Source organism: Mirounga leonina, unplaced genomic scaffold, assembly GCF_011800145.1.
Source record: "Mirounga leonina isolate KUSES-001 unplaced genomic scaffold, KU_Mleo_1.0 Mir_357, whole genome shotgun sequence".
Taxonomy (NCBI): Eukaryota; Metazoa; Chordata; class Mammalia; order Carnivora; family Phocidae; genus Mirounga; species Mirounga leonina.
In genome coordinates this window covers 91,097-117,265 of record NW_023270702.1, presented here as the reverse complement: position 1 = coordinate 117,265, position 26,169 = coordinate 91,097, and the positions used below count along the sequence as shown (strand labels likewise).

General features: G+C 35.4%; 1 protein-coding gene across 3 annotated transcripts; it reads left to right on the top strand.

Moving 5' to 3' along the window:
• Positions 1–215: 215 nt before the first annotated feature.
• On the top strand, positions 216–17,260 carry TRMT10A (tRNA methyltransferase 10A). 3 transcript variants are annotated; one of them, XM_035030145.1, is made up of 8 exons: positions 216–332; positions 5,973–6,178; positions 7,021–7,183; positions 8,129–8,200; positions 9,218–9,292; positions 11,995–12,144; positions 14,271–14,376; positions 15,577–17,260. In XM_035030145.1, the coding sequence occupies exons 2-8, from the start codon at positions 5,994–5,996 to the stop codon at positions 15,843–15,845; spliced, it is 1,020 nt and encodes a 339-aa protein (XP_034886036.1). In that variant the 5' UTR covers positions 216–332; positions 5,973–5,993; the 3' UTR covers positions 15,846–17,260. The 3 variants fall into 3 exon arrangements, with proteins under 3 accessions (XP_034886036.1, XP_034886039.1, XP_034886038.1); XM_035030147.1 differs by lacking the exon at positions 216–332 and adding an exon at positions 412–690; XM_035030148.1 differs by lacking the exon at positions 14,271–14,376.
• Positions 17,261–26,169: the final 8,909 nt, after the last annotated feature.

Sequence of the window (26,169 nt, the reverse complement as noted above, 5' to 3'; positions counted from 1 at the left end):
ATCCCCATAGGAATATATAAACGAATACAGGCCTGCAAGTATACACTTGCTTCGGGGTGGAAAAAGAGACATCATTCTAACTACCTCCCCCTCCAAAAACCCTAACTCCAGACCCCGCCCAACATGAACTCCCTCCGCTTTCTTTCACTGCATGTCCAAACGTGGCGCAGTTTGATGACGTAAAAGCGTAAGCGCCGTAGCCTCCTACGCATAGCTTCCGTCCCTGCCTCTGGGAGTTGAAGTTTCCTAGGGAAGATTCGTGAGCTGTATCAAGACCATTACGAGAAGGCTCTCTGTTGGTGCTCTCGGTTCCCTGACAACTCCTCAGCTCGGTAAGTCTCCTGGCACTGCCGCTGGCGCTTGCCTACTCTCTGGTCTTCTTTGGGCGCAAAAGGGGATTTTGCGAGTGCCATTCTCAACTAGCAACACGGCTTCCGGGGGAGAGGGGAGTGGGGCTGTAGAAGTGGCGCCGCGACCCAGTTCCCGAAGGAAGTGATGTCAGATACAGAGCGTCCCCGGCGCCAAGCAGCTCCCTGATTCGCTGGCTGCAGTTTAATCCCTCCTCAAGTGCGTCCGCAGACAGGTCGCCTAGAGGGGAGTGTGGGGCGAGGCTCAACCCACCTGCTGTGGGGGCGCCTACGGTCGACGTTTGTATGGGGGTCGGGATCCGGTCCCTAGTGTTTGAAGAGTGTGAGTTTCCAAATAATGAAGGGAGAGGGAAATCTGGACTCTGAAGGGCTGGAAAACGAGTTGTGGTTCTGCCACTTGGTGGCTAGAGACCGGGAGCAGTCGCTTTACCTCGTTTCTCCAACGAGGGGCTGACGTAGCTGAGCGCTCTGAAATGTTGAGGGCTCAGGGGAAAGTTGCTGCAGGTGCTGTTAGCCCCTTGGTGGTGAGCCGAGGATGGTTTTTAAGAGGACCGAGGCGTTACTTGATTTGAGTGAAATATGTTGTTAAAATTAGGGAATTTTTCTAGAGCTATAAAGAGGATAGCAACAGATGACTTTCTCACTTTTTGTTTTGGTTGTTTTTTTAATTCATTCTCCTCTCCCTGTCCCAGCCCAATCCTCCCAAGGGGCCTGACCGCTGAATCATGCGCTTTCGATACTGCAGATCTGGCCGGCGCGTTTTAAAAAGGGTTCTTTCCCTGTCACTGTCAAGTCATTTAATTCCATTTTGCGGGTATTCCAACATTCTTTTGGATCTTTCAGAAAGGGAGACTCTGTCATAAATTATGAAGACTATTTAGCCCAATCAAAATCCATGGAAGTTGGGTTTGTTTTGTTTTGTTTTTTTAATTTTTATTTTAGCTATTCACTGATGTATGCGTGTGTTCCCTGCTGGAAGCTGTGCGAAGAACTGGAAATACAAGGAAGATTGAGATGCCCCCCCCCCCCCTTTTAACACTACTTATTTGTCTCACACCAAATGGCCTTAGTCACCTTTATCCAGTTCTTGGTTTTATCAGACCACCTGATAACCAATTTCTGTGACTAAATAAACCAACCTTGTAAAAATTCTATATTAAACTAAATTTCACACATATTTCTATAATTGCTACAAAATATTGCTCTTAAATACTTGTTGAACGTGGTTGAATAAATGAAAATGTACTGTGTCACTGCGTGTGAGGGAGGAACACAAAACTTCTGCTATGGAGCTTATAAATTGTAGCAAAAACTTTAGAAAGCAAGTATACCGAGTAAAAAAATGCCACATTTTGCTTCAGGTCATCTGAACAAGCTAGTACATGGTGAAATGCTTATTGTATGGTATAGGAAGTGAGAGTTGGTACACATCTTTGTAGAGTGTGATGTAAGCAGTAATATATTGGATCTCAAGCTAGCATTTCTTTTTATTTTGTGCCTCAGTGTATCTAGCTTATGAAAGCTTTAAAAATATTCACTCGCTGTGAATTTTGTGCATTTTCTTAATTCGGGATAGTTTTAAAGATAATGAAAATGTCGACTAGCTCATGACCTTTCCTTGTATTTGATAGGCTGTTTAAAAACATTAGTATGCAATGATAGGCCAGGTTAAATTTAATTTAGACTTCTCAGGTAGGAAAGACAAAAGCTCCCCCTGGTGTACATGAGCTATAAAACACTACAATATATTGCTTTTTAAAAAAATTTTCACATTATAGAGCCAATCAGTACTTGCATTTTTTTTAACAGAATAAAGAACTAGCAAAACACAGTGCCACTGACGAACAGAAATGTCCTCTTTTGAGATATTAGTCATTGTTTTATGAAGAGAGCAATTTGTTCCCTGTGAATTTTAATTGTGCTTTTAAGTTTGCACATTTAGCTTGGTGAACAGGTTTAGCTTGTTTTCTACCATGTACTGTTTTGCATACATGCATTGCTTTTATTTAATGTACTGTGTATATAGAGGCAGTAAAATAAAAGTGATTCTGGGGATCACAATATATATTTTAAAATTTTCTTCTAATTTTTTCAGGCTTACTGAATTTCCCTGTCTCCTGTTTCTTAAGTTGAATGCTTATTTTTTTTTCCAGCTTTTTAAGAACACTCTTTAATGAATGAACTTAAGGTTATACATTTATCTCCAGTTAACTTTTTGCTTGTATCTCTCTCATCCTGCTATTAAGTCTTTCAGTTGTTCTGACATATTTTGTCATTCTGTTTCTCTGAATTCTGAGATTGTCAGGATGTCTTCTAATTCATCCATTACCTCTCTTGGACTCCAGATAATCTGGAGTTTGTCTCATCTCTTGAAATTTTTATATCTTAATTTCCTGGTTTCCAAATAGGTTCTTTTTCATAGATTTTTCTTTTTGCTTTTTTTATGCCTGCTTTTGTGTCCCGATTTCCTGTTTTGTTTTTATGTTCTATTCCTATGATCTCTTGAAAGATTCCAACCAAACTTATTTTAGTCTTTTTCACATTGTCCTATTATTTTCAATTTGTGAAGAGTGAATTTATCTCCTGATTGTTGATTTTGTTGGGTTTTTCCCATCATTTCTGTCTTTTTGTAATTTTGCTTTGCATAGTCCTCTCATGGAATTATCACTTCCCCTCTCCAAACCATCTGTCTATCTGCAGCTGATTTTGTGGTTGCTCCTACCCCTGGCCCTGTTAAATGCTTCATTCCACAGCACAGCTTGCATAGGTGATTCAGAATTCTAATCCTGTCGTGTTCTAAGTTCATATGTCATCTCATGGTTTGGCCCTGGTTGTAGCTGAGAAGCTGTCTGTTTCACACTTCGGGTTTCCCCAGGTAACCAGCGTGGTATAAGCCATTAGTCTAAATTTCACCTGTTTTCAGCCTTTTTTCATGGAAAAAGGAGCCCCACTCCCAACACTAGTTTAAGGGTTCATCTTAAACTTTATTAGGGGCGCCTGGGGGCTGAGTCAGTTAAGCATCCAATTCTTGATTTTAGCTCAGGTCGTGATCTCAGGGTTGTGAGATTAAGCCCTGCATAGGGCTCCACGCTCAGCAGGGAACCTGTTTCTCCTCCCTCTGTCCTTGTCCCTGCCACCCCCCCCCCCAGTGCATATGCTCTCTCTCTAAAATAAGTAAATAAATATATTTTTAAAAATAATAATAATGCTATTCTCTTTGCCATCCTCTTTAAAGCTAAGAAAACTCCCAGTTGCCTTTAATAGCAGACCCAGCAGAAATAATATCTATTTTAGTTCTTGTTTTTGGTTTTGAGAGAAGCTATACCTTTTTTGTTTCCCCTTGTATTTTATCTACTGTTGTCATGTATTTCCAGATTGAGAGACAGGATGCCTCAAAACGTGAACTTTTGGCAACTATCTAGGAAGTCTGTCCCATTTTTGTATTCAGTGGAAAGGAATTGAACTGGAGCTATTTTTTTCTCCTCTTTCAGTGACACAGTGTTCTCAGAGCCCTCCAACAGCTGGGGTGAAGCCACACAGCTCTTTTATATTCTTTGGAAACCCTCATTTTCTAAATAAGATTTTGGATTTCTGGGAGAGAGTAGAGTTGGATCTGGGTTTGAATCTTAGCTCCATCACTTCATTTGTCTATTCATTCCTCAAGTATTTTGAGGACTTTGTCCTAGATTTGTTCTAGGTGCCTTGTTTCTTAGGAATTAATTAGTACTTTTGTAATTTGGGGCAAGTTACTTTATCTCACGGTGCCTTCTTTGTAAAGTAGGCATGATGCTGTCTACCTTGTAGGGTTGTTTTAAGGATTAATTTAGATAATACATTATTTAGCCCAATAAGAATTAATAAATGTTCATTATAACCACTTTCATTGCTTTTTAAAATCCTTTGTAATATATTCACTCATTTGTTTATTCCACAAATATATAATAAGCATCTACTAACTGCCAGGCACTGGGTTAGTAATGTAATGTGGCGATATAATATTAGGCAAAAGCAGACCATCCGTGCCCATAGGCAGTTTCCAGTATAAAATCAAATTTGGGTTGTCATTTCTAGGAGATATTTTCCCCAAACTAAGGGTACTGTTTGGTTAATGCCATAAGGAAAACTTGTGAACTCTTACTTGGATTACTAGATGGTTCTTTCCCCTTCAGTAATTTGTGACTTAGCAAAATGCCAGGGTTTTTGCCGTAGCCCCCAAAACACACATCTAAAATTCATCTTTCAGTCAAAGTTTGGTAAACTTTGTGTTTTCTTAGTTATCCCCATGTGTCCTGTTACAACATTACACTTTTAAAGAAAGCAAGAACCATATAATAAAGCTGCTTAAATTATCTTCTGCATGGTTTTGTCCTTTCCATTATCTGAATTGTTGGGATTTTTCTCTTAGATATTAGCTTCTCTGCATAGACTTGTTAGCATCTCTTTTAAGAAGAAAGAATCATAGAATTTTCTTTAATGCGAATAGAACATTTGCAAGTCATGCTTAGTCTTTGCTAGACATAAATAAATGTTTAAGTTGTAGTGTTAGTAATCTGTTAAAGAGAAAAGAAATCTTAGTATTTTTAACTCCTAATCTGAAGGTAAGTTCAGCTCTAGACAATAGATATAAAGGTGTGCGTGGTTAATCCAATTAAATATGTTTGAGATGGTCCTACACATCCCATGATTGATTGATTATAAGATCAGCTTACATATTTTGTTTTTCAGCCATGGCTAACATGGATATTTATAATTACATATTTACAATGAAATATACTGAGAGGAAACCAAATTTGTTTTCTTCACTGTCCAAAATATGTAAATCTATAGCTTATCTTTTGTCAAAATCATTTCTGAGTGTACACCCAGATAATGAAAGTAACATTTCCCTTGTATTGTAGCATTAATGACAACTAAAAAAAGGTTCTTCCCATCACTTTTTTAAAAGTATTTTTTCTTTCATAAAGCAATATATTTTCATTATATAAATATAGAAAATGCAAAAAACCATGAATAAAAATTAAACATGTTTATGTGTACATATTCTTTTTAAAACAAATTGGATATAATATATATATGTTTTTATTTTCATTTTTCTTTACTTAGCATAACCATTTCCTTTTATCACTAAATAATTTTGGGAAACATGATTTTTACTGGATGTTTAGTATCCCCAGTCCATGCTATAGATGAACTGTAATTTATTTACAGCTACTTCTTGCTGACATTCAAGTAGTTTCTAATTTTTCATTGTAAAAAATTATGCTGCAGGACATATACCCTTTTGCATTAATTTTGCATATATTTCTGATCCATTTACAGGAATTTATTCTAAGGAAATAAGTTACTGGGTCAAAGGGTATCATGACATTTTAAAGCTCTTGAAATGGATCTGTGTAACCTGCAAAAATTGTCCAAGACTGCTAATAGTATATGCAAACACCCATTTCATCAAATGGTCTTTGCCAGTAAATGACACTTAATTGTCTAAATTTATATTTTTATTCGTTATTGATAGGATTTAATTTTAATCACATCTTTTGATCTTTTTTTTACTTTTTGTATGTGTTTGTAACTTACCTGTTCACGTCAAAATTTGCCTTTCAGTATTTTCAGAGGCATCAAATAATGACCTCTGAAATGTTGCCAGCATTTATTGAGTCTTCTAATGTTGAAAGAAAGCAAAGCTTAAGTGAAGATCAAGAGAAGAGCCAGAAGCCAAGATTAGGTGAAGGGTTTGAACCAATATCTAAACGACAGATGAAGAAGCTAATTAAACAGAAACAATGGGAAGAACAACGAGAACTCCGCAAGTATGTTTCAAAATGCATATATATGCTACCCCGTTCAGGAGTGCTGAACTTTGCATAGCCCTTTGACACATCAAAAGTGATTGTGATGATTAAAACTGGGGCTATGTATGTTGTTTGCCAGCACTGTCAATTGGCTGTTAAAACTATATTTGTTTCCGCCTTGGTGGATTTACACTACACTTTTTCTCACCCAGAACCTGTTAGGAGTAGCAGCACAGTTTCTGAAATAACTGACTTAGATAAGGGATATAGTTAGCATCCATGTCCTAGATATAGAACAAAAATAACCACCTCAGAAAGATCAAATTTGGCCCTAACATTGATTTTGCTAGAAAAACCATTGTAGGTTTTGGTGAGAGCAGTTAAGCTGAAGCTGTTATTATATAATGCCAACATTTATTGAGGGAAAATAAACTATAGTTGATGTAGATGATAGAAAAAGTAGGGTTTTTTTTAAAAAAACACTTCTACTTTGCTGTATTCTGTATTAATGTTGTTTGAAAATCATGTAGGAGAAGAATGATAAAAGTAAAAATTCATCCTTAAGTCTAAAATTCAGTATTTTATGAAGTTTTAGTATAGTGTATTACCAATAATAAATGAAATTAGGAGTAGTAAGGGTTTGTGTAGAAGGTATTATATTGTTTTTGCAAAATTATTTTCTGTCTAAAGCTTTTTGGTGGACTGTATAAAATTACTGACATTTGATCCACAGAAGTAGCAGTTTCATGTGGTTCAGCCTGTTAATTTAAAAAAATTATTGGCTTTTTTTCTGTTTAGAAGAGTCTTGTAAATATCTCAATATGTAAATAACAACAAAAAGTTTCAATTCCTAATTTTAGACAAAAGCGGAAGGAAAAACGCAAGAGAAAACAATTAGAGCGACAATGTCAACTGGAATCAAACTCAGATGGAAATGACAGAAAACGTATTCGAAGAGATGTTGTTCACAGTACACTCCGCCTTATCATTGACTGCAGTTTTGACAGCTTGATGGTATTAAAGGTATCATGAATCATTTTCAGAAAAATCCTGTAGGTAAAGTAGGGTGAGGGGCACCTGGGTGGCTCAGTTGGTTAAGCGTCTGCCTTCAGCTCAGGTCATGATCCCGCTTCGGGTCCTAGGATTGAGCCCCACATTGGGCTCCCTGCTCAGTGGGGAGCCTGCTTCTCCCTCTCCCTATCCCACTGCTTGTGCTCTCTCTCGCTCACTCTTTCTCTCTCTCTCAAATAAATAAATAAAATCTTTAAAAACGACAAAATAAAGTAGGTTGAATAATTCTTGCTTTAATAGGTAATATCACTTTGATATAAATTTATATACTAAAATGCATCTCAAAGTTTTCCAAGATCATGCCCCCTAAGTTAAACTAGCTAATAAATTGCTCTTATTTATATGCGTAGAAGAGAGAGATACAGACACCGTAATTAGATTACAAGACTCAGTAACTATATTAATCGTAAAGATCCAGGAGTGTTTTTGTTATTTGTCCTAATCAGGAGAAGAAAATAAGAAATGGGATTGGTTTAATAGAATTATTTCTTATTTACTAATTTGAGAAAATTGGCTGTCTGAACAATGTTATTGAAGAAAACATGCTTTACTTACTTTCCAAATCGTTAGTAAGTTACGAAAATAGAGCAGTAGTATGGCTCTAAGAGAGTTTTTCTTCTTTTGTTTTCTCTTAAGAGGAGTAAATATTTTCATGAATTAGCATTTTAAGTGGATACAAAATTGAAATTATTGGTCAGGGTATTGACTTTACTTATAGTAATTATTATGTTAGTATATACTGAAGTTGAATGGAAAATGTCAGAAAGGGCCTGTATTTCCAGAGGAAAAAATGTACCTGTCTAGTCCCTCTCTTCTGCTTATTCTATTCCACTAAGATTGTGGAATGGTCATAGATGATTTTCAAAATGCTGCTTTAAAAATTGCACTCTTTTATAGGACATTAAGAAACTTCATAAGCAGATTCAACGATGTTATGCAGAAAATCGACGAGCACTGCATCCTGTGCAGGTATGTTTGGGGAATTTAAAACAGATTCCAGGTTCCTTTTATAAGTTCCTCGGGAAAAGGCAGAGATATTCCCAATTGCCTGTACAAGAATCTTACAGATGCTTTTCCTTAGAGAACAAAATGCCTATTTGAAAAATGTTTTCATTTGCTACAAAAATAAAATGTTTTCAACATTTTTTCCCATGTCAGTCTTAGTCACACGTTGCACAGTCATCATGTTTTGTACACACTGACCTCATTCCTGTGTAGTTGAACATCTTTACTAAAGGATATATACATATTTTCATACCAGTTTCTCAGCTCTCAATTCCTTCCCTCGCAGGAAGTGAGGGAACTGCCCCCAGCTTGATGTGTGCCATCGTACCTGTGGTTAGGTTACTTCTACCTAAAGGATTTTGAGTCTGTGACCATTTTGAAAGGTATTTCCTTAGACTAATTGGTGGCTGTTAAGAGTAGTTAGGGTCTTTTTTCTATTTGTTTGAATTCTAGGTGACCTAAAAATTAACACTGGTTCACTGATGTTAAGAACCTGAAACTCTTAATATATTTCTGGTTATTTATTTTCTTTTATCGAGTGATGTATTTTTATATTTTTATGTTTTATATTCTTCTCACCCTCGATTAGACTTGCAATAGGTGTCAGGGTTTAGAATCAAAGGAGAATTATGAAGACTATGGACTGGTTAGAAACAGTGGTGGCAAAAGAAATTTAATGAAGACTTGACAGGAAGTAGGGAGTTTGTAGAAGGGCTGTCATTAAGGGAGAGTCAGATTGTAGCTGCTTGTAAAAATGTGGATGGAATACTCAAGGTAGTGGGTTATGAGATACGTGAAACATGTCACTTCTACTGCACATTTATTCTTGTATGTTTAAAGCATGTCACAAATTTATTTTTTTTCTAAAATGACTATATTTTATGGTTCATTGATGATCAGATGAGTATAGAAGAGAAATATAATATTGGACTCTAATAGTCATTTGCTCTCTCTTTCTGTGTCCACCAATCTCTTTACCAGTTTTACTTGACAAGCCATGGAGGCCAGTTGAAAAAGAACATGGATGAAAATGACAAAGGATGGGTCAACTGGAAGGTAATTAAAATAGTTGAACTCTCACATAATTCCAGGTATTTTTACGCTTAAATTTTTTACCTAAATTCACATAATGCCAATAAATATAGGAGTCCACAGTCTCTAAACCCTGTATATCACTGTACCTAAGTCTGATGTTACTAATGGGAGAAGCTAAAGAAACTGAAATGCCTGTTCACATCTGTTCTCATTAATCTCATTTATTTTACCACCAACTTTATTTTTTAATTTTTTTATTTCTATTTTTTATTTAAATTCTAGTTAGATAACATATGGTAAAATTGGTTTCAGGTGTAGAATTTAGTGATTCATCACTTACATTAAACACCCAGTGCTCATCACAGCAAGTGCCCTCCTTAATTCCCATAACCTATCCAGCCTATCCCCTGCCCACCTCTCCTGCTGCAACCCTCAGTTTGTTCTTTACTGCCAACTTTAAAACAATTTTTTAAAACAGGAAAAATTTTTGGGGCGCCTGGGTGGCTCAGTTGGTTGGGCGACTGCCTTCGGCTCAGGTCATGATCCTGGAGTCCCGGGATCGAGTCCCGCATCGGGCTCCCTGCTCGGCGGGGAGTCTGCTTCTCCCTCTGACCCTCCTCCCTCTCATGCTCTCTGTCTCTCATTTTCTCTCTCTCTCAAATAAATAAAAAAAAAAAAAAGGAAAAATTTTAAAGATCTATGTGTACAATCGCTACCTAGCAAACTGGTGATAAATTATTTGTAAGAGTGAAGTCACTTTAAAATTTGGAAATATACTTGCATTCTGTTTCTACTAAATCTGTGCCATCCCATATGGTGTCCACTATCCATCCACATGTGGATATTGAACTACTGAAATGTGACTTGTCTGAATGGAGATGTGCTTTAAATGTGAAATATACATTGGATTTCAAAGACAGTACAAAAAAAGGGAGAGAATGTAAAATACCTGCTTGAAAATTTTTTTTAAAATTTATGTTAAAATGATAACATATTCGGTATATTGTATTGGGTACAATATATTAAAATTACTTTCACCAATTTTGCTTTTTTTAATGTGTCCTACTGAAAGATTTAAAATTACATATGTGGCTCACATTTTTTTTTCTATTGGACTAAACTGTTCTCATTTGCAAAGATGACGAATAGATTGGTTTTAGTACTAATGCCTGAGGAACCCTGCCCTATTCAGTGAAGTACTGGGTTAGTCTTATTTTTTTTTCTTTCTCAAAGCCAGTGACAAACTTTCCCTCTCACGCTCACTAATCCCATAATGACTGCATTTATTTTATTTATTTTTTTTTTTAGAGAGAGGTGGGGGCAGGGGGAGAGGATCCTAAGTAGGCTCCATGTCCAGCATAGAGCCCGACGTGGGCTTGATCTCATGACCTTGAGATCATGACTTGAGTCGAAATCAAGAGTCAGACGCTTAACCAACTGAGCCACCCAGGCACCCCTGCATTTATTTTAGTAATAGCCTATGGTGTGAAACATTTTCAAAAGCTTTCCTGGGTTTTAGGGGCACCTGGGTGGCTCAGTCGTTAAACGGCTGCCTTCGGCTCAGGTGATGGCCCCAGGGTCCTGGGATTGAACTCTGCATTGGGCTCCCTGCTCCTCCAGGAGCCAGCTTCTCCGTCTCCCACCCCCCCTCCCCTGCTTGTATTACCTCTCTCGCTGTCTCTCTCTTTCTCTCTCTGTCAAATAAATAAATAAAATTAAAAAAAAAAAAAAGCTTTCCTGGGTTTTAAAGTACAATATATTTACCAAGTTTTGTATTCATGCCTATTTTCCTAAGAAATAATGTAATTAGTGTAGGCATACTTTCAGTTATTTTGTGGCTTGTTAAAATTTATTATTTATACCACCAGTTTTCCAGAGACTCACGAGTTCACTGGTCTTTACTCAGGTCCCTCTAGGGGCCCCTATTAAGCATAGGTATCAAATTAATAATACCGTTTTCCAGAAAAATGGCTATATATTACCTAGTAGGTTATACATTTTAGGTGAGAAGTCTCCTTTTTTTATTTCTTTAAAAATTACTAGATAAATGCCATCTGAGTCTGGTGATGCATCATCCTTTATTCTGTCAATGTAGTTTGCAAAATTCTGACTGACAGCTGTTGTTCAGTTTTGGACCTCTGACCTGGTAATTTTGATGAAGACTTCAAATGTGTATCTTTGTAGAAACAGGTGCATGGAATTTATTAAATCTATAAGCCATTTCCTTTTGTGATGATTCATGCAGATGGAGGGGAAGGTTTGGAAAAGGCATTCTTTGGTTGGAGAACAGTGTGAGCAGATATGTGGCCAAAAAAAATGCATTTGTTTTATTGGAACAGAGATAAAGTTAGAAAGCTAGGTCAGTGCCATATTCAAGAAAGAGTTATTAAGTAAAGGGATTTAAGTTTTATCCTACAGGTAAAGATAAAACATTGAAAGTAGGTTTTTTAGAAAGTGAGTCTGCCATTGATGTGTGGAAGTAAATTGGAGGGATCTGGGGCTAGAGACAGGGAAATAACAGTAGGAGGCTACTTAAATAATCAGGTGTGAGGTGATGAGGAATTGAAATAATAGGTTCTCAGTAATACATTGTAAAATATTCTTTCATACTTCCCTTCATATGCTGTTGGGTGGCTTTGTCTAAGGAAGAGAAAATAATCGTTTTTAGCCAATTTTCACAAAATCCTATTAATTAATAACATCTTTCTCCTTATGTCTTAAAGGATATCTACATCAAACCAGAGCATTATAGTGAATTCATAAAGAAAGAAGACCTGATTTATCTAACATCAGACTCACCTAATGTATTGAAGGAATTAGATGAATCAAAGGCCTATGTGATTGGAGGGTTAGTAGATCACAACCATCACAAGGTACTATTAAGTTTTTATTTTTACTTTTGCTCATACTTAAAATGGATATAACAATTTTCTTGATAGTAGCAATAATACTAATGATAGCTGATCATTATTGATTGCCTACTATATTCTGAACTACTTTTCTAGCCAAGAAAGTATTTCACATATATTACTCGTTTGCTTAATCCTCCCTACAACACAGTGAGGTCAGTGCTGTTATTATCTATATTTTACAGATGAGGAACTGGAGTCACAGAGAAACTAAGTCTAAAATCAATAGTAGTAGGTGATAAAGCAGAGATTTGAAACCAGCAGATTGTTCCAGAGTCCACATGCCCAAATGATATGCTGTATTGATAGTAGATGCTGCTGAGGGTAAAATTTATAGCATTTATACCAAAATTAATTCCAAATGGTAAATTTATACGAGTTTTTAAATATGTTATTTTCATGGGGTGTGTTTTCTTTTCTCTTATATTTTGTACTTTTCTCTCTTCCTTACCGTCCTTACCCTCATTTGAATGAAAAATTACAGAAACTTACTTTCTAAAAGAAAACATTATTTTGTACTTTGCCACCTACTTTGCAATATGCTAAATGCAACCCAACTCAAGAAAAACCATGTTTACCAAGTGTCTGAGGAAATGCTATCAGCAGTAATATGAAGTAATCCATTATCCTTGTATAACATCACTCTGAGGTAGAACTGTCTGTAACATTGGGATAGTTTATATCATCTTGTCCATTATGGTAGCCATGTGGCTGTTGAGCACGTATCATGTACATAGTATGATTGAGAAACTAATCAATTTAAACTTAAGTAGTCACAATTGTGGCCATAACTGGACAGTGCAGCTCTGTAGCATCACAGGGAATTTTTATCAGAATGACCTTTAGCTTTTTAAATTTTTTTCTTAGTGGAAAAATTCTATTTTGTTATTTGTGTAGAATCAAATTTTTTCTCTAAGGTTTTTTTCCTGAACTACATTAGTTTTGTTTTCAGAAGCACCTGTCTCAATCTATTATTTGTCCCTAAAATTTGCAAACTACTGGTTAAGAAATTTAGCTCTTCTTTCTCCTGTACTTTGTCTTTTGGCTACTTCAATTCTGTTTAGAACAGGCTCTAAGGATTTTAATTTTGAGGAGAAAATTTGTATCCAACAATCTTTTAATTGATAGGGAAAATAAAATTTATAGGCAATTTAAAATGTTTTTCAAATCAGGTTTTCATTTACTCTGTCTTTGCCATTTGTGCCTCTTAATGTTATGTAATTGAATCATAGTTTTAGGGTCTCCTGGATGGCTCAGTTGGTTAAGTGACTGCCTTTGGCTCAGGTCATGATCCTGGAGTCCTGGGATCGAGTCCCACATCGGGCTCCCTGCTCGGCGGGGAGTTTGCTTCTCCCTCTGACCCTCCCCCCTCTCATGTACACTCTCTCTCTCTCTCATTCTCTCTCTCTCAAATAAATAAAATCTTTAAAAAAAAAAAACATAGTTTTATCTTTATATGTATTTACATTCACGGGAAGAGTGATGGTGCTTCTCTAGGAATTCAGTTTGAGTATTTTATTTATTTATTTATTTATTTATTTATTTATTTATTTATTTATTTTAGAGATTTTATTTATTCATTAGAGAAAGAGAGACAGAGCACAAGCAAGGGGAGAGGCAGAGGGAGAGAGAGAAGCAGGCTCCCTGCTGAGCTGGGAGCCCGATATGGGGCTCCATCCCAGGACCCTGGGATCATGACCTGAGCCGAAGGCAGACGCTTAACCATCTGAGCTACCCAGGCGCTCCCAGTTTGAGTATTTTAAACTGAGAGAAAGGCAGTGTGGAATGGTGAAGAGCTATCCGAGTAAAAAGGCATGAGCCGGGTTTTTCTTGTGGTTCTTCCACTGAGGAGCTTTGTGATGGGGTTTCCTCATTTGTAAAGCTGTTAAAACAAATGCCTAAACATTCTGACGATACTTATTGTCAGAAGAACACTTCCAGATTAGCAATTACACACACACACACACACACACACATTGTCAGATAATGTTCTCTGAACTATAGTTTTTCTTAAAAGTACTTATTCTGTTGTAGACTTTAAGTTAAAATAATCTAATGTTCTAGTCCAAGTTATAGTATCTTTGTTTTAGGGACTCACATATAAACAAGCATCAGATCATGGAATTGACCATGCACAGCTACCCCTTGGAAATTTTGTGAAGATGAATAGTAGAAAAGTTTTGGCAATTAATCATGGTAAGCTATAAGGGGATTATGAATATATGCCTGAGTGAACAATGTGAAGAATAACATTACCTTTGGACAAGTAGAAAATATACATCTTGCTGGAGAAAAAATTATAAAATGTAATCATTTATAATTTGAATATAGAAATAATACATGCATATTTTAGAAAAAATTGGAAATATAGAAAAGTATAAAGAAAAAAAAGCTATAATTTCACTACCCAGAGATACTTGGTATTAACTTTTTGGTGTGTTTCCTTCCAGTTCTTTTCCTATACATATATAATATTATTTGTTACATAATTGGATTTTTACTCTGTTGCATAAAATGTTATAAATTTGGGTGTTTTCCCTCATTTATAATTATATTTTCTGTCATTGAATCATTATTAATGGCTACATAATATTCCATCATCTGAATATACAATAATGTAACTGTTCTGTTCTGTTGATTTTTTTTTTTTTTCTTTTTTACTATTGTAAATAACATTGTGGTATTCTTGGACCTGAGTCTGCCTGGAGTTTTGCTTTTAAGATTTTTTTTTAGTAGAAATTTTTGTTAGTATACAACTATTTATTGGGCTCTTATGTGCTAAACACTTTCTCTAAAGCATGCTCTAGGGAACTATAGAAATGAACTTACTGATTCAAGGAATGAACTTCTTCTAAGACCTTTGATAGTGGAAATTACTTTTCCATAAAGTAATGCAAATTAAGCCCCTCAGCAATATATTAAAGTGAGAGTACCTTGCAGACAGTATTTATATTCTTTACCTCTGATGTAAAAAAAAAAAAGCAGGCAAGATGCTCCCCAGAGTGAGTGACTCTCTATAGGAAAGACAGAAGAAATTTAGATTAATGCTAACCTTTTGTTTTGTTTCTAGTTTATGTTACCATATAAAGGATAAAGAAGAATAGGAAGGAAATTAAAAAGGTCCCCTGCCTATTGATTATAATTGACAGAAGATAATGGTAAATCTTTGAGTGCTCATGAACTGAATTGAGAAAAAACTAGAGAAGAGGTTAACAAGCCTGGAGGGCCTTGGGGTGGATTGGCTCTGACAATGCATAGGAGAAGGAAGTGATACGAACAAAGTAGTTACTAGGACATATTAGCACTCTTCATACCAAGGCAGTGTTTTTTAAAATACAGAATGCAATATTGTGATGAACCTGGCTAAGAAATGTATGGAGTTTGTCTTTGTTGCAGTGTTTGAGATTATTCTGGAATATCTGGAAACCAGAGACTGGCAAGAAGCATTTTTTACTATTTTACCCCAACGGAAAGGAGCTGTTCCCACAGACAAAGCCTGTGAAGGTTCTTCGCATGACAAGAAATCTGCCAGGGTTGAAGATGGATCGGACAGTGATTCCAGTGAGGAAGAAAATAACAGAAATGAACTAGAATCACCACATGAAGAAGAAAAGCAGGATAAAGAAAATAGCAATGAATCTACAGTGAACTCTATACCACACTAATGTCATCTGTTGTTTTTTGTTTTGTTTTTTGTTTTTTTAGCTTAAGGAAAACTTAGGAGAAAATGAGGTGCTTCATAGAATATTCTAATTGGGAGAAAATTTTATTTCCTCTTATTTCTGTTGTGAATTTTTAAAACTTTTTTTAGAGCTAAGTGATAAAAAGCCCTTATAAGAAAGTATTTTTGTTTTTGCATAAAATTTAAATGTTTAATATTTAAAATAATTTTCTAAGTCTCAACAGTTTCTTGAGAATTTTACTTTATTGGTAAACCTTCATTCTCTTTTATTTACTGGATTATATTTTTTAGAATGTGCCTTCTGACCTTTCAGTTTTACTTTTTTATGTTTATATCAAGTGTCTTTCTGATTTATTGCCTACTTAGTTGTGGAGATATTCATAAATCTCCTGTAAGTCTACCAAAATGTTCTGTATGGGAGGCTACCTCCTATTTGCAGCTTTTTTATTCAACTCATTTACTTCAAAAGAATGCAGTTATTTTAGGAAGAAGTATTAGATTGATAAGCTCAACAATTTATTTCTTTTGGACTATGGAACCCATCTCTGTTCCTTCTCTGTGATGCCTTTTCGTGGTTCTAAAGCAATCACTGAAGAGTAAAGACTCTCTTTAATGTATTTTCTTGATTTCAATAATGGTGGTAAATTATTTCAGTTACAAATGTAATTTTTCAGACTAGATTATTTTAAAAGGCCGTTGAGTATCAATTTTGTCTTAAATTTAAAAGGAAACAGCTCTTAGCTATCCTTTCCTTCTATATGAACTTCTATTAAATAAAATATTTCTTGGTTCTTAAAGTGAATAAAGTTAACTTTATATGTGCATCTGTCTACTAGCATATAATATGCAAGCTTATATAACTGTATGTTTCTGTAAATAATCTAAGCATGTATGAAAAAGTATATATAATTGTATATATATCTGTCCATAATCATGTATCATTAATGATAACAGGACTGAGTTGCCAAATAGCTGTATTATTTGCATCAATGATTGTGTGGAACAACACTAAGAATTTGAATTTCAGTAAGTGCAAAAATCCTTAACTAAATATTTGTATGAGGACATTGGCAAGGGAAGATGGGGCTAAAAGGAGATGTTTTTATTTTCTCCTGGTAAATGTAGAGCAGTTATGTTTAAAGTAGTGATTGTTCTTTGTCACAGCTAAAGTAAGATTTCAGAAGACTTCACTGAGTTTGGATAAATTAAGTTTCTGTTCTTTTTACTCCTTGGCATCTCAAATTATGTACACATTTGGTAGAAAGTTCATTAGATTTAGTACTGATATTACTGTCTCTTAATTTTTGTTGCTTTATTCTTAGTAATCTATTATCATTATCCATTTAAAATAAGGTCTGTGAGCAAGGTATATAAATAAAAGCCCCTACAATTCTAGAAGAGCAAAGCTTATGTCTTAAGTTGTATTTTTCAGAGGTTCAGGTTTTCCTGAGTAAATATGGTTTAGTACCATGAAATCCAGTTGACCCTTGAAAAGTGTGGGGGTTAGGGGCACCGACCCCCCCACACACACAGTTGAAAATCCACGTATAACTTTGTCCCAAAACTTAACTAATAGCCTACCATTGACCAGAAATCTTACGGATAACACAGTAAGTGTATCAACACATATTTTGTATATGTATTATATACTGTATTCTTAAACTAGAGAAAATGTTAAGAAAATTGTAAGAGAAAATACATTTATAATACTATACTGTATTGAAAAAAATTCACATATAAGTGGACCCATGCATTTCAAATGTGTGTTGTTCAGGGGTCAACTGTATTATGCCTTTTACTTAAATTACTTGATATGGAATGAGGCACAAGTTAATTTTGAAAGGCAGGGAAAAATCATTACAGGCACTGTGTAGTTTAATTGTCACTAATTATGAAAGCCCTGTATTATTTCCTAGGGCTGCCATAACAAATTACCACTGCGTAGCTTAAAACAACAGACGTTTTTTCTCTTATAGTGCTGGAGGCTAAAAGCTCAGAGTCAAGGTGGATCGTGTTCCCTCTGAAGGCTATAGGGAAGAATCCTTTGTACCTCTTCTTGGTTTTTGGTGGGCCCAGCAATCCTTGCTATTTCTTGACTCCAGTATCTGCTTTGTCATCAAATGGCTTCTGCCCTCAGTCTTCCTTGCCTGTGTCTGTGTCCCTCTTATAGGCATATCAATCATTGGATTAGTGTCCAACATAATTCAGTATGACTTCATCTTAACCTGATCACATTTGCAAAGATCCTGTTTCCAAATAAGGTCATATCCAAAGGTACAAGATATTAGGGCTTGAACTTATATTTGAGTAGGCACAGTTCTATCCATACAAGTCCATATCTTAGGCTGTTGATGATGAGAAGGAGACACAACCTTCGCCTCAGAAAAGGTAAGTTTACAATTAGAAATAAGTAATTGATGGGGCGCCTGGGTGGCTCAGTCGGTTAAGCGTCTGCCTTCGGCTCAGGTCATGATCCCAGGATCCTGGGATCGAGCCCCGCATCGGGCTCCCTGCTATGTGGGGAGCCTGCTTCTCCCTCTCCTCCCCACTTGTGCTCTCTCTCTCACTATCTCTGTCTCTCTCTCTCAAATAAAATCTAAAAAAAAAAAAAAAAGTAATTGCTGAGGTATTTAAAAATGGTTTTTAAATAATACTAATCTCTTATTTTAATGTATTATTTTCTCTCAACATTGTTTTGGCTTATTGAGGTGCCTTATTTAAGACTTCACTAATATTGAAGTCACCTGTATTGGAACATAATAAAGGGAATTCGGCTAGTATTTTTTTTTAAGATTTTATTTATTTGACAGAGAGAGACACAGCGAGAGAGGGAACACAAGCAGGGGGAGTGGGAGAGGGAGAAGCAGGCTTCCCGCAGAGCAGGGAGCCCGATGTGGGGCTCAACCCCAGGATACTGGGATCATGACCTGAGCTGAAGGCAGACGCTTAACAACTGAGCCACCCAGGCGCCCCTCCGCTAGTACTTAAATAAATACATCAAAAGGAGATATGTCTCCTGAAATAATAAAATTTTCTCTTTGCAGTCTTAATAAATCAAGTTCATTCATAAAGGAAGGCGCATTCTTCAGACTGATTCTCCAGAAATCAGTGTGTTGCCATCTTGGAGCATTTGAAAACACTTGAGATTGGAAAAGAAAAAAAAAAAAAGCAAGCAATTCTGAAAGAATGTTAAGGTGAATGAACAATTATGAAACCCATCAATTACTGCCAATTACAAAGTAAAGTGATAGATCATTTCACTTTTTAGATGGAGAGAATCACAGATGATATAGGTAAAATGCAAGAATTGTCCATAGAGCACTGAGAACATGTACAGACAACAGTTGTAAAAAGAAAATTTAAAAAGGGAAAAAAATGGCAGAGATTAGAATTAATGACAGCAGTGGCCTATGGTGCTCATTAAACTTTGATCTTAATTGGCATAGAGATGTTTATGTGTTTCTAGCTCCTAGCCAGACACATAGAGGAGGCACTTCATAAATGTGAAGGAGAGAAGCAGTGTCAGAATGAAGAGACAATAAAGTTAGTAGGAAGAGTAGGCTTAAATTTGGTCACAGTCACCTGTTAATGAATTTGGGGAACTTAATGAACCTCTGTTGGTCTTTGTATCCTCCCTTGTGAAATAGGAAGAATGTTACCCATTTATCCTCTCAGGGTTGAGCAATCAATTGATTTGAAATGAGCAGCAGCTAACTTCACAATACTTCCTCATTAACATTTCTTCATAGCTTGCCTTGTTTCCCTTGTTTCTCATTCTTCTTTGATATTATCTGCCCCCCCAAAAAAATAAATAATATATAAGCCTTTGTTCAGACTCTGCTTTCTGAGGAACCCAGATGTAGATAAGATTTTTAAAAATGTGAACTTTCTAAATTACCAGAATGAACACTTATGAAACAAAATATCACAGATCATTTAGTGAAATATTTTAAAAGGCAATGAAAACAGAATGCTAACATAAAACACAATAACCACACAAAACCAAATCTCTCCTATGAGCAAGTCTAAATGTCTAAAATCACCCAAGTTGGATTGAAAAAAACCCCAAACCTAAATAAATATATGTTGTACTTAAATAATGTTATTTAGAAGTGTTGAAAAGAAAAGAATAGAGAAAAGCATATTGAGCTAATAATAAAAGAAAAAGAAGTCACAAGTTTAACATTGGGTAGAGATCGACATTATAATTAAACAGGAAACAGAAGGGCATGTTGTAATGTTCAAGAATGCAATCCTTATGGGTGCCTGGGTGGCTCAGTCAGGTGTCTGCCTTTGGCTCAGGTCATGATCTCGGGTCCTGTTCAGCAGAGAGCCTACTTCTCCCTCTCCCTCTACCCACCCCACCCCCGCTATGCACGCACACGTGCATGCTCTCCCTCTCAAATCTTTTTTAAAAAATAAAAATAATGCAATTCTTAATGATTTGACAGTTGTGAATATCAATGTACAAAGTAGCATAGTATTCAAATTCATTGAGAAAAAACTTTGGGAATTACATGAAATACTAAGAAATGCATTAGTATAAGGAGACTTTAACACATGCTTCCCAACCCATGATAGCTCAAATGGACAAAAGATAAATATATGGGAGATGTAAATGCTATAATTAATAATCGATATATATCAAGTCCTCTAGGCTGAAAGTAGTTTTCCATGTAATGTTCATAAAAGTATCTATATATTAGGCCACAAAAGAAAATAAGTTCCAAACATAAGAAATAGGCAGCTTCTCTGATAATACATTAAAGTAGGAAATAAACTTGTAAATGGGAGGAACGCCTTACCACCTAGAACTTTTTTCTTCAGTGTTAGATGGTCCTTATGGTAAAAATTAGTGTTAGAGATAAAGTTGGTCATGACTTCATTATAAAATTTTAAAATGTGTTTACATATCACTTCAAAATGTATGAATCAAAATGGACAAAATTACAAAGACCACAGAACTACAACATGTACCCTAATAGTTGGAAATTTTTATTACACATCTTTCTAATTGATAAATCGAACACAAAGAAAAATTAGATAGGATATATAAAATTTGAAAAGCACAAATAACACTTTTTTTTAAATTTTTTTACAAATAACACTTTTGTTCTAATGGATAGATCTGCAACTTTGTGTCCAACAATTTTAAAATTCTCATTCTTTTCAAGTCATATGGGACATTTATAAAATTGACCATATGCTAAACCTCAAAACTACCCTCAAGAAAATAAAAGGATTGGTCATTTTTACAGATCACATTATCTGACCACAATGCAATTAAATCATTTAAAACTATAGCAAGTTTGAAAAACACTCAATGGGAAGTAAAAAAAAAAAACAAGAAAAAAACTTCTAAACAACTTGGTCACAGAAGAAAGTAAAAATTAGAATACATTTAAAAGTAAATTTAATGAAACCATGGATTAAAAACTTGTGGAATGTAGCTAAAGCAACATTTAAAGGAAAATGTATAGCCTAAATTGCTTGAGTTAGAGAAAAAAAAGACTAGCGTTATTGAGCTATGCATTTAACAAGTTAAAAGAAGGACTGCAGAATAAATTCAAAGTTGAAAGAGGGAAATAATAAAGATAGCAGTAATAATTAAACAGCATAAATATGAGGCTCAAGGCAAAAGTTGACTCTCTGAAAAGACTAATAGACTAAACTCTAGCAAAGTTAAAATTTAAGAGGGAGAGAGAAGACATATAAATATGAAAATTAATAATGGAGATATTGGAAACATGAATGTTATAAAATACTTCATGTCAATACATTTGAAAGTTTATATGAAATAACTAAGTTATAAATTAACATTTCCAACTTAAAATTTAGAACCCCAAAGAATTTTTTAACTCAAAGTAAACTGGTGTAGTGTTTTAAAATATAGGCCCATTATGTTTTATAGGCATATCTGTGAGACATACCAAATGTAAATAAGTCAACTTACACAGACTCTTTGTAGATAATTAAAAATGAGAGAACACTCATTTTATGAAGCTTATTAACTGTGCTGTTGAAGTCTTATATATTTTCCCACTTATATATAGCTTTAATTATGGTAAAACACAACATTAAATTTACCATCTTAACCATTTTTAAGTGTACAGTTTAGTAGTGTTAAGTATTTTCACATTGTTGTGCAACAGATCTGTAGAACTTATTCATCATGAAGCACTGAAATTCTATGTCCACTAAACACTCAATTTCACCTCCCCTCTCCCACCAGCCCTTGGTAACCACCTTTCTACTTGGCTTGTGATTTTGACTACTTTAGATACTTCATATGGTGGAATCATACAGTATTTTGTCCTTTTGTGACTAAAATCCTTTTACTTAGCATAATGTCCTCAAGGTTCATCTATGTTGTAGCATGTGAAAGGAACTCCTTTTTAAGGCTGCATAATATTCCACTGTAAGTATGTACCATATTTTCTTTATCCATTCATCTGCTTCAGCCTCGGGCTATTTTGAATAATGCTATGAATGCAGTATGAAAATATCTCTTTGAGATCCTGCTTTCAATTCTTTTCCATATGTAGACTGAAGTGGGATTGCTGGGTCATATGGTAATTCTATTTTAATTTTTTGAGTAGACTCTAGTGTTTTCCATAATGGCTGTATTATTTTACATTCCCACCAAATGCATAAGGGTCCAACTTCTCCTCATCCTTGCCAACATTTATTTTCTGTTCTCTTGATAGTGGCCCTGATGGCTGTGAGGTGATATCTGGATTTGATTACATTTCCCTAATGATTAATGATGTTGAGCATGTTTTCATGTGCTTCCTGGCAATTGGCATATCTTCTTTAGAGAAATGCCTATTCAAGTCCCTTGCCCATTTTTAAATAGCAATGTCTTCTATCATTGAGTTATAGAAGTTCCTTATATATTTTAGATATTAATCCCTTACCAAATATATGATTTGCAAATATTTTTCCCCATTCCATAGGTTGTCTTTTCACTATATTGTTTCTTATGACACCAAGTTTTAAAGTTTAATGGAGTCCATCTATTTTTTATTTTGTTGCTTCTATTTTTGGTGTTATATCCAAGAAATCATTGCCCAATCCAATGTTAAGGTTTTCCCCTGTGTTTTCTTCTAAGAGTTTAAAAGTTTTAGGTCTTACATTTATGTCTTTAATCAAATTTGAGTTAATTTTGTATATGGCATATGGTAACTTCATTCTTTTGCATGTGGAATACAGTTTTCCTAACACCATTTGTTGTTTAGTCTTGACACCTGTGTTGGGGATCATTTGGCCATAAATGCAAGGATTTATTTCTGAGCTCTCTATTCTGTTCCCTTGGCCTATATTTCTGTCTTTATGTCAGTACAACACTATCTTAATTACTGTTGCTTTATAGTATGTTTTGAAATCAGGGAGTGTGAGACTTCCAACTTTGTTCTTTTTCAAGATTTTTTTAGTTTTTTGGGGTCCCTTGAGATTCCATATGAATTTTAGGATTTTTTTCTCTATTTATGCAAGAATCTCAATCTGCATTGAGATTTTGATAGGGATTACGCTGAATCTATAGATCTTTTTGGGTAGAGTGGACATTTTAGCAATATTGTTTTTCAATCCTTAAGTATAGGATGTCTTTCTATTTATTTGTTTCTTCTTTAATTTCTGTTAGTGGTGTTTTGTAGTTTTTAGTGTAAAACTTTTACTTCCTTGGTTAAGTGTATCCCTAAGTATTTTATCCTTTATGATGCTATAGTAAATGGGATTTTTTCTTAATTTCCTTTTTGAATTGGTCATTGTTAGTGTTTAGGAATGCAATTGATTTTTGTATCATCAACTTTGCTGAATTTGTTTATTAATTCTAACAGGTTTGTGTGCGGGGGTGTGTGTGTGCATATAATCTTTAGAGTTTTCTACAAATAATAGCATGTCATGTGCAAATAGATCATTTTAATTTGCTTTTTTTCCAATTTTTTTTTTTTTGCCTTTTATTTCTTGTTCTTGTCTGATTGCTCTGTTTAGAATTCTGTTCCAGTACTGCATTGACTAGAAGTATGGTGAGAGAGGGCATTCTTGCCTTGTTCCTGATCATAGAGCAAAATCTTTCAGTGGTTCCCCCTATTGAATATGGTGTTAGCTGTGAGCTTTTAATATATGGCTTTTTATTAGGTTGAAGTGGTTTCCTTCTATTCCTGGTTTGCTGAGTATTTTAATTATGAAGGGTATTGAGTTCTGTCATCTTAAAAACTTATGCTAATACCTGAGAATGAATGAATATAACTGTAGTAATAAATCCAACTCAAGACATTAGAATACTAATGAATCTAAAGAAACTAAAGTAATGAAAGGAGATATTAATGAAATAAAGTATAGGAACATTTTGGAACATAACACTAAATCCATCTGATTTTTTTGAAAGTGATAATAAAATGTAAAAAGCCACTAGCTAGCTGAATCAAAAAAACTACAAATACATAAAAATGAGATTGCAGAATAAATATAGCAAGGAATTTAGAATTATCACAAATCTGTCTCAGTTCTATGAAGGTAAGTTTGGAAACGTGGATGAAAGGCTTAATTTTCTAAGAAAATTAAATTTCCAAAGTCAGTCCTCCAAAATACAGAAAATATAAACAGGCCAGTTATCGTAGAAGGAATAAAATTGTCAAAGGGCTACCACCCCACAAAACACCAAACCTACGTGGTCTGTCAGATAGGTGAATTTTACTAAGTTTTCAAGGAAGGGGAATGTGCAGTGCTATTGTAAGCTCTCTGTAACAGAAAAAAAAGAAAAAGAAAAGGCTTTGACATTAACTTTATGAAGTGAGCCTGGTTTGGGTACATATCAGTAGCGACTAGTGGTTAAGCACATAGGTTCTAGCCACTAAACCCTTGTGTCAGAGAGCTCACTGTCCATCAGAATTCAGTTTTCCTTTCCATAGAATATAGTTGTACCTGGAATATGATTCCTACTTAAGAATTTTATCAGCCCCCTTCAAGCTAGACAATTTTTCAACTATGGAATGTGACTAGAAGTAATGTTTGCCATTTCAAGGCCAAGATTTTAAGCAGATTGTGCCCTCCCTAAGGAAAGCAGAATAATGTCCCGTTAAGATCCTAATCCCTGGAACCTGTGAGGTTAGACAGTAAGGGAAAATCAAATTGCTAATCATTTGACCTTGAGATTATCTTGGATAAGCTGGATACCAGGCAGGCCCGGTGCAATCACAGGGTCCTTAACAGTGGAAGAGGGGGGCAGAAGAGTCAGTGTCTGAGGGATATGTTGTGAGAAAGACTCCACTGGCCATTGCTCGCTCTGAAGATAGAAGGGAGCCATGAGTCAAGGAGTGTGGGTAACTTCTAGAAGTTGCAATAAGCAAAGAAACAGAGTCTCACTTAAAGCCTCCAAAAGGAATACAGCTCTGCCAACACCTTGATTTTAGCCCAAGAGACCCATTTCAGACCCCTGCCCCAGATATGTAAGAGATTAAATCTGGGTTGATTTAAGCCACTAAATTTGTGGTAATTTATTACGGCCCCCATAGGAGATCAAAACTTTCTTCCACTTCCCTTTCCCTCTTTTGCCAGCAGGAGGCAGTTGTCCATGAAACCCCAGGGGATGGTTAAGTCACAAGATGGAAGGATCCTGGGACCCTGAATCACCAAGTAAAGCAAAATCACCTGCTGACTAAAAACACACACACTTTGCTGGGTTTTTTTATTTTTTTTTTATTATGTTCAGTTAGCCAACATATAGTACACCATTAGTTTTAACCAGGTGATGGGTATAAAGGAGGGCACGTGTGGTGATGAGCACTGGGTGTTATATGCAACTAACGAATTGTTGAACACTCCATCAAAACACACACTTTGAACTCCTATGTGAGAAGTAATCCTCTACTGTATTTGAAAGAAGGCATTTATTACAACTGTTTATCCTATCCCAATGAGCACAACTCTCGGCACCTCAGTTTTCTTATTTAAAAAAAAGAGAGAATAGCAATAGTAGCTATCTCAAATAGTTATTGTGAAAATTAAATGTTACTATATCCAAAGTGTTTAGAATGATTCCTGACACACAAGTATGATAAAAATAATTGTGTTTAACATTGCACAAACACGAGGCGCCTGGGTAGCTAAGTCCGTTAAGCGTCCAATGCTTGATTTCAGCTCAGGTCATGATCTCAGGGTCCTAAGTACAGCCCCACATCAGGCTCCATGCTCAGCAGGGAGTCTGCTTAAGGATTCTCTCTATCCCTCTGCCTCCCCCCCACACTCCCTCTCTCTAAAAAAAGAAAAAAAGCGTTGCACACACCCATGCACACATACACAAAATT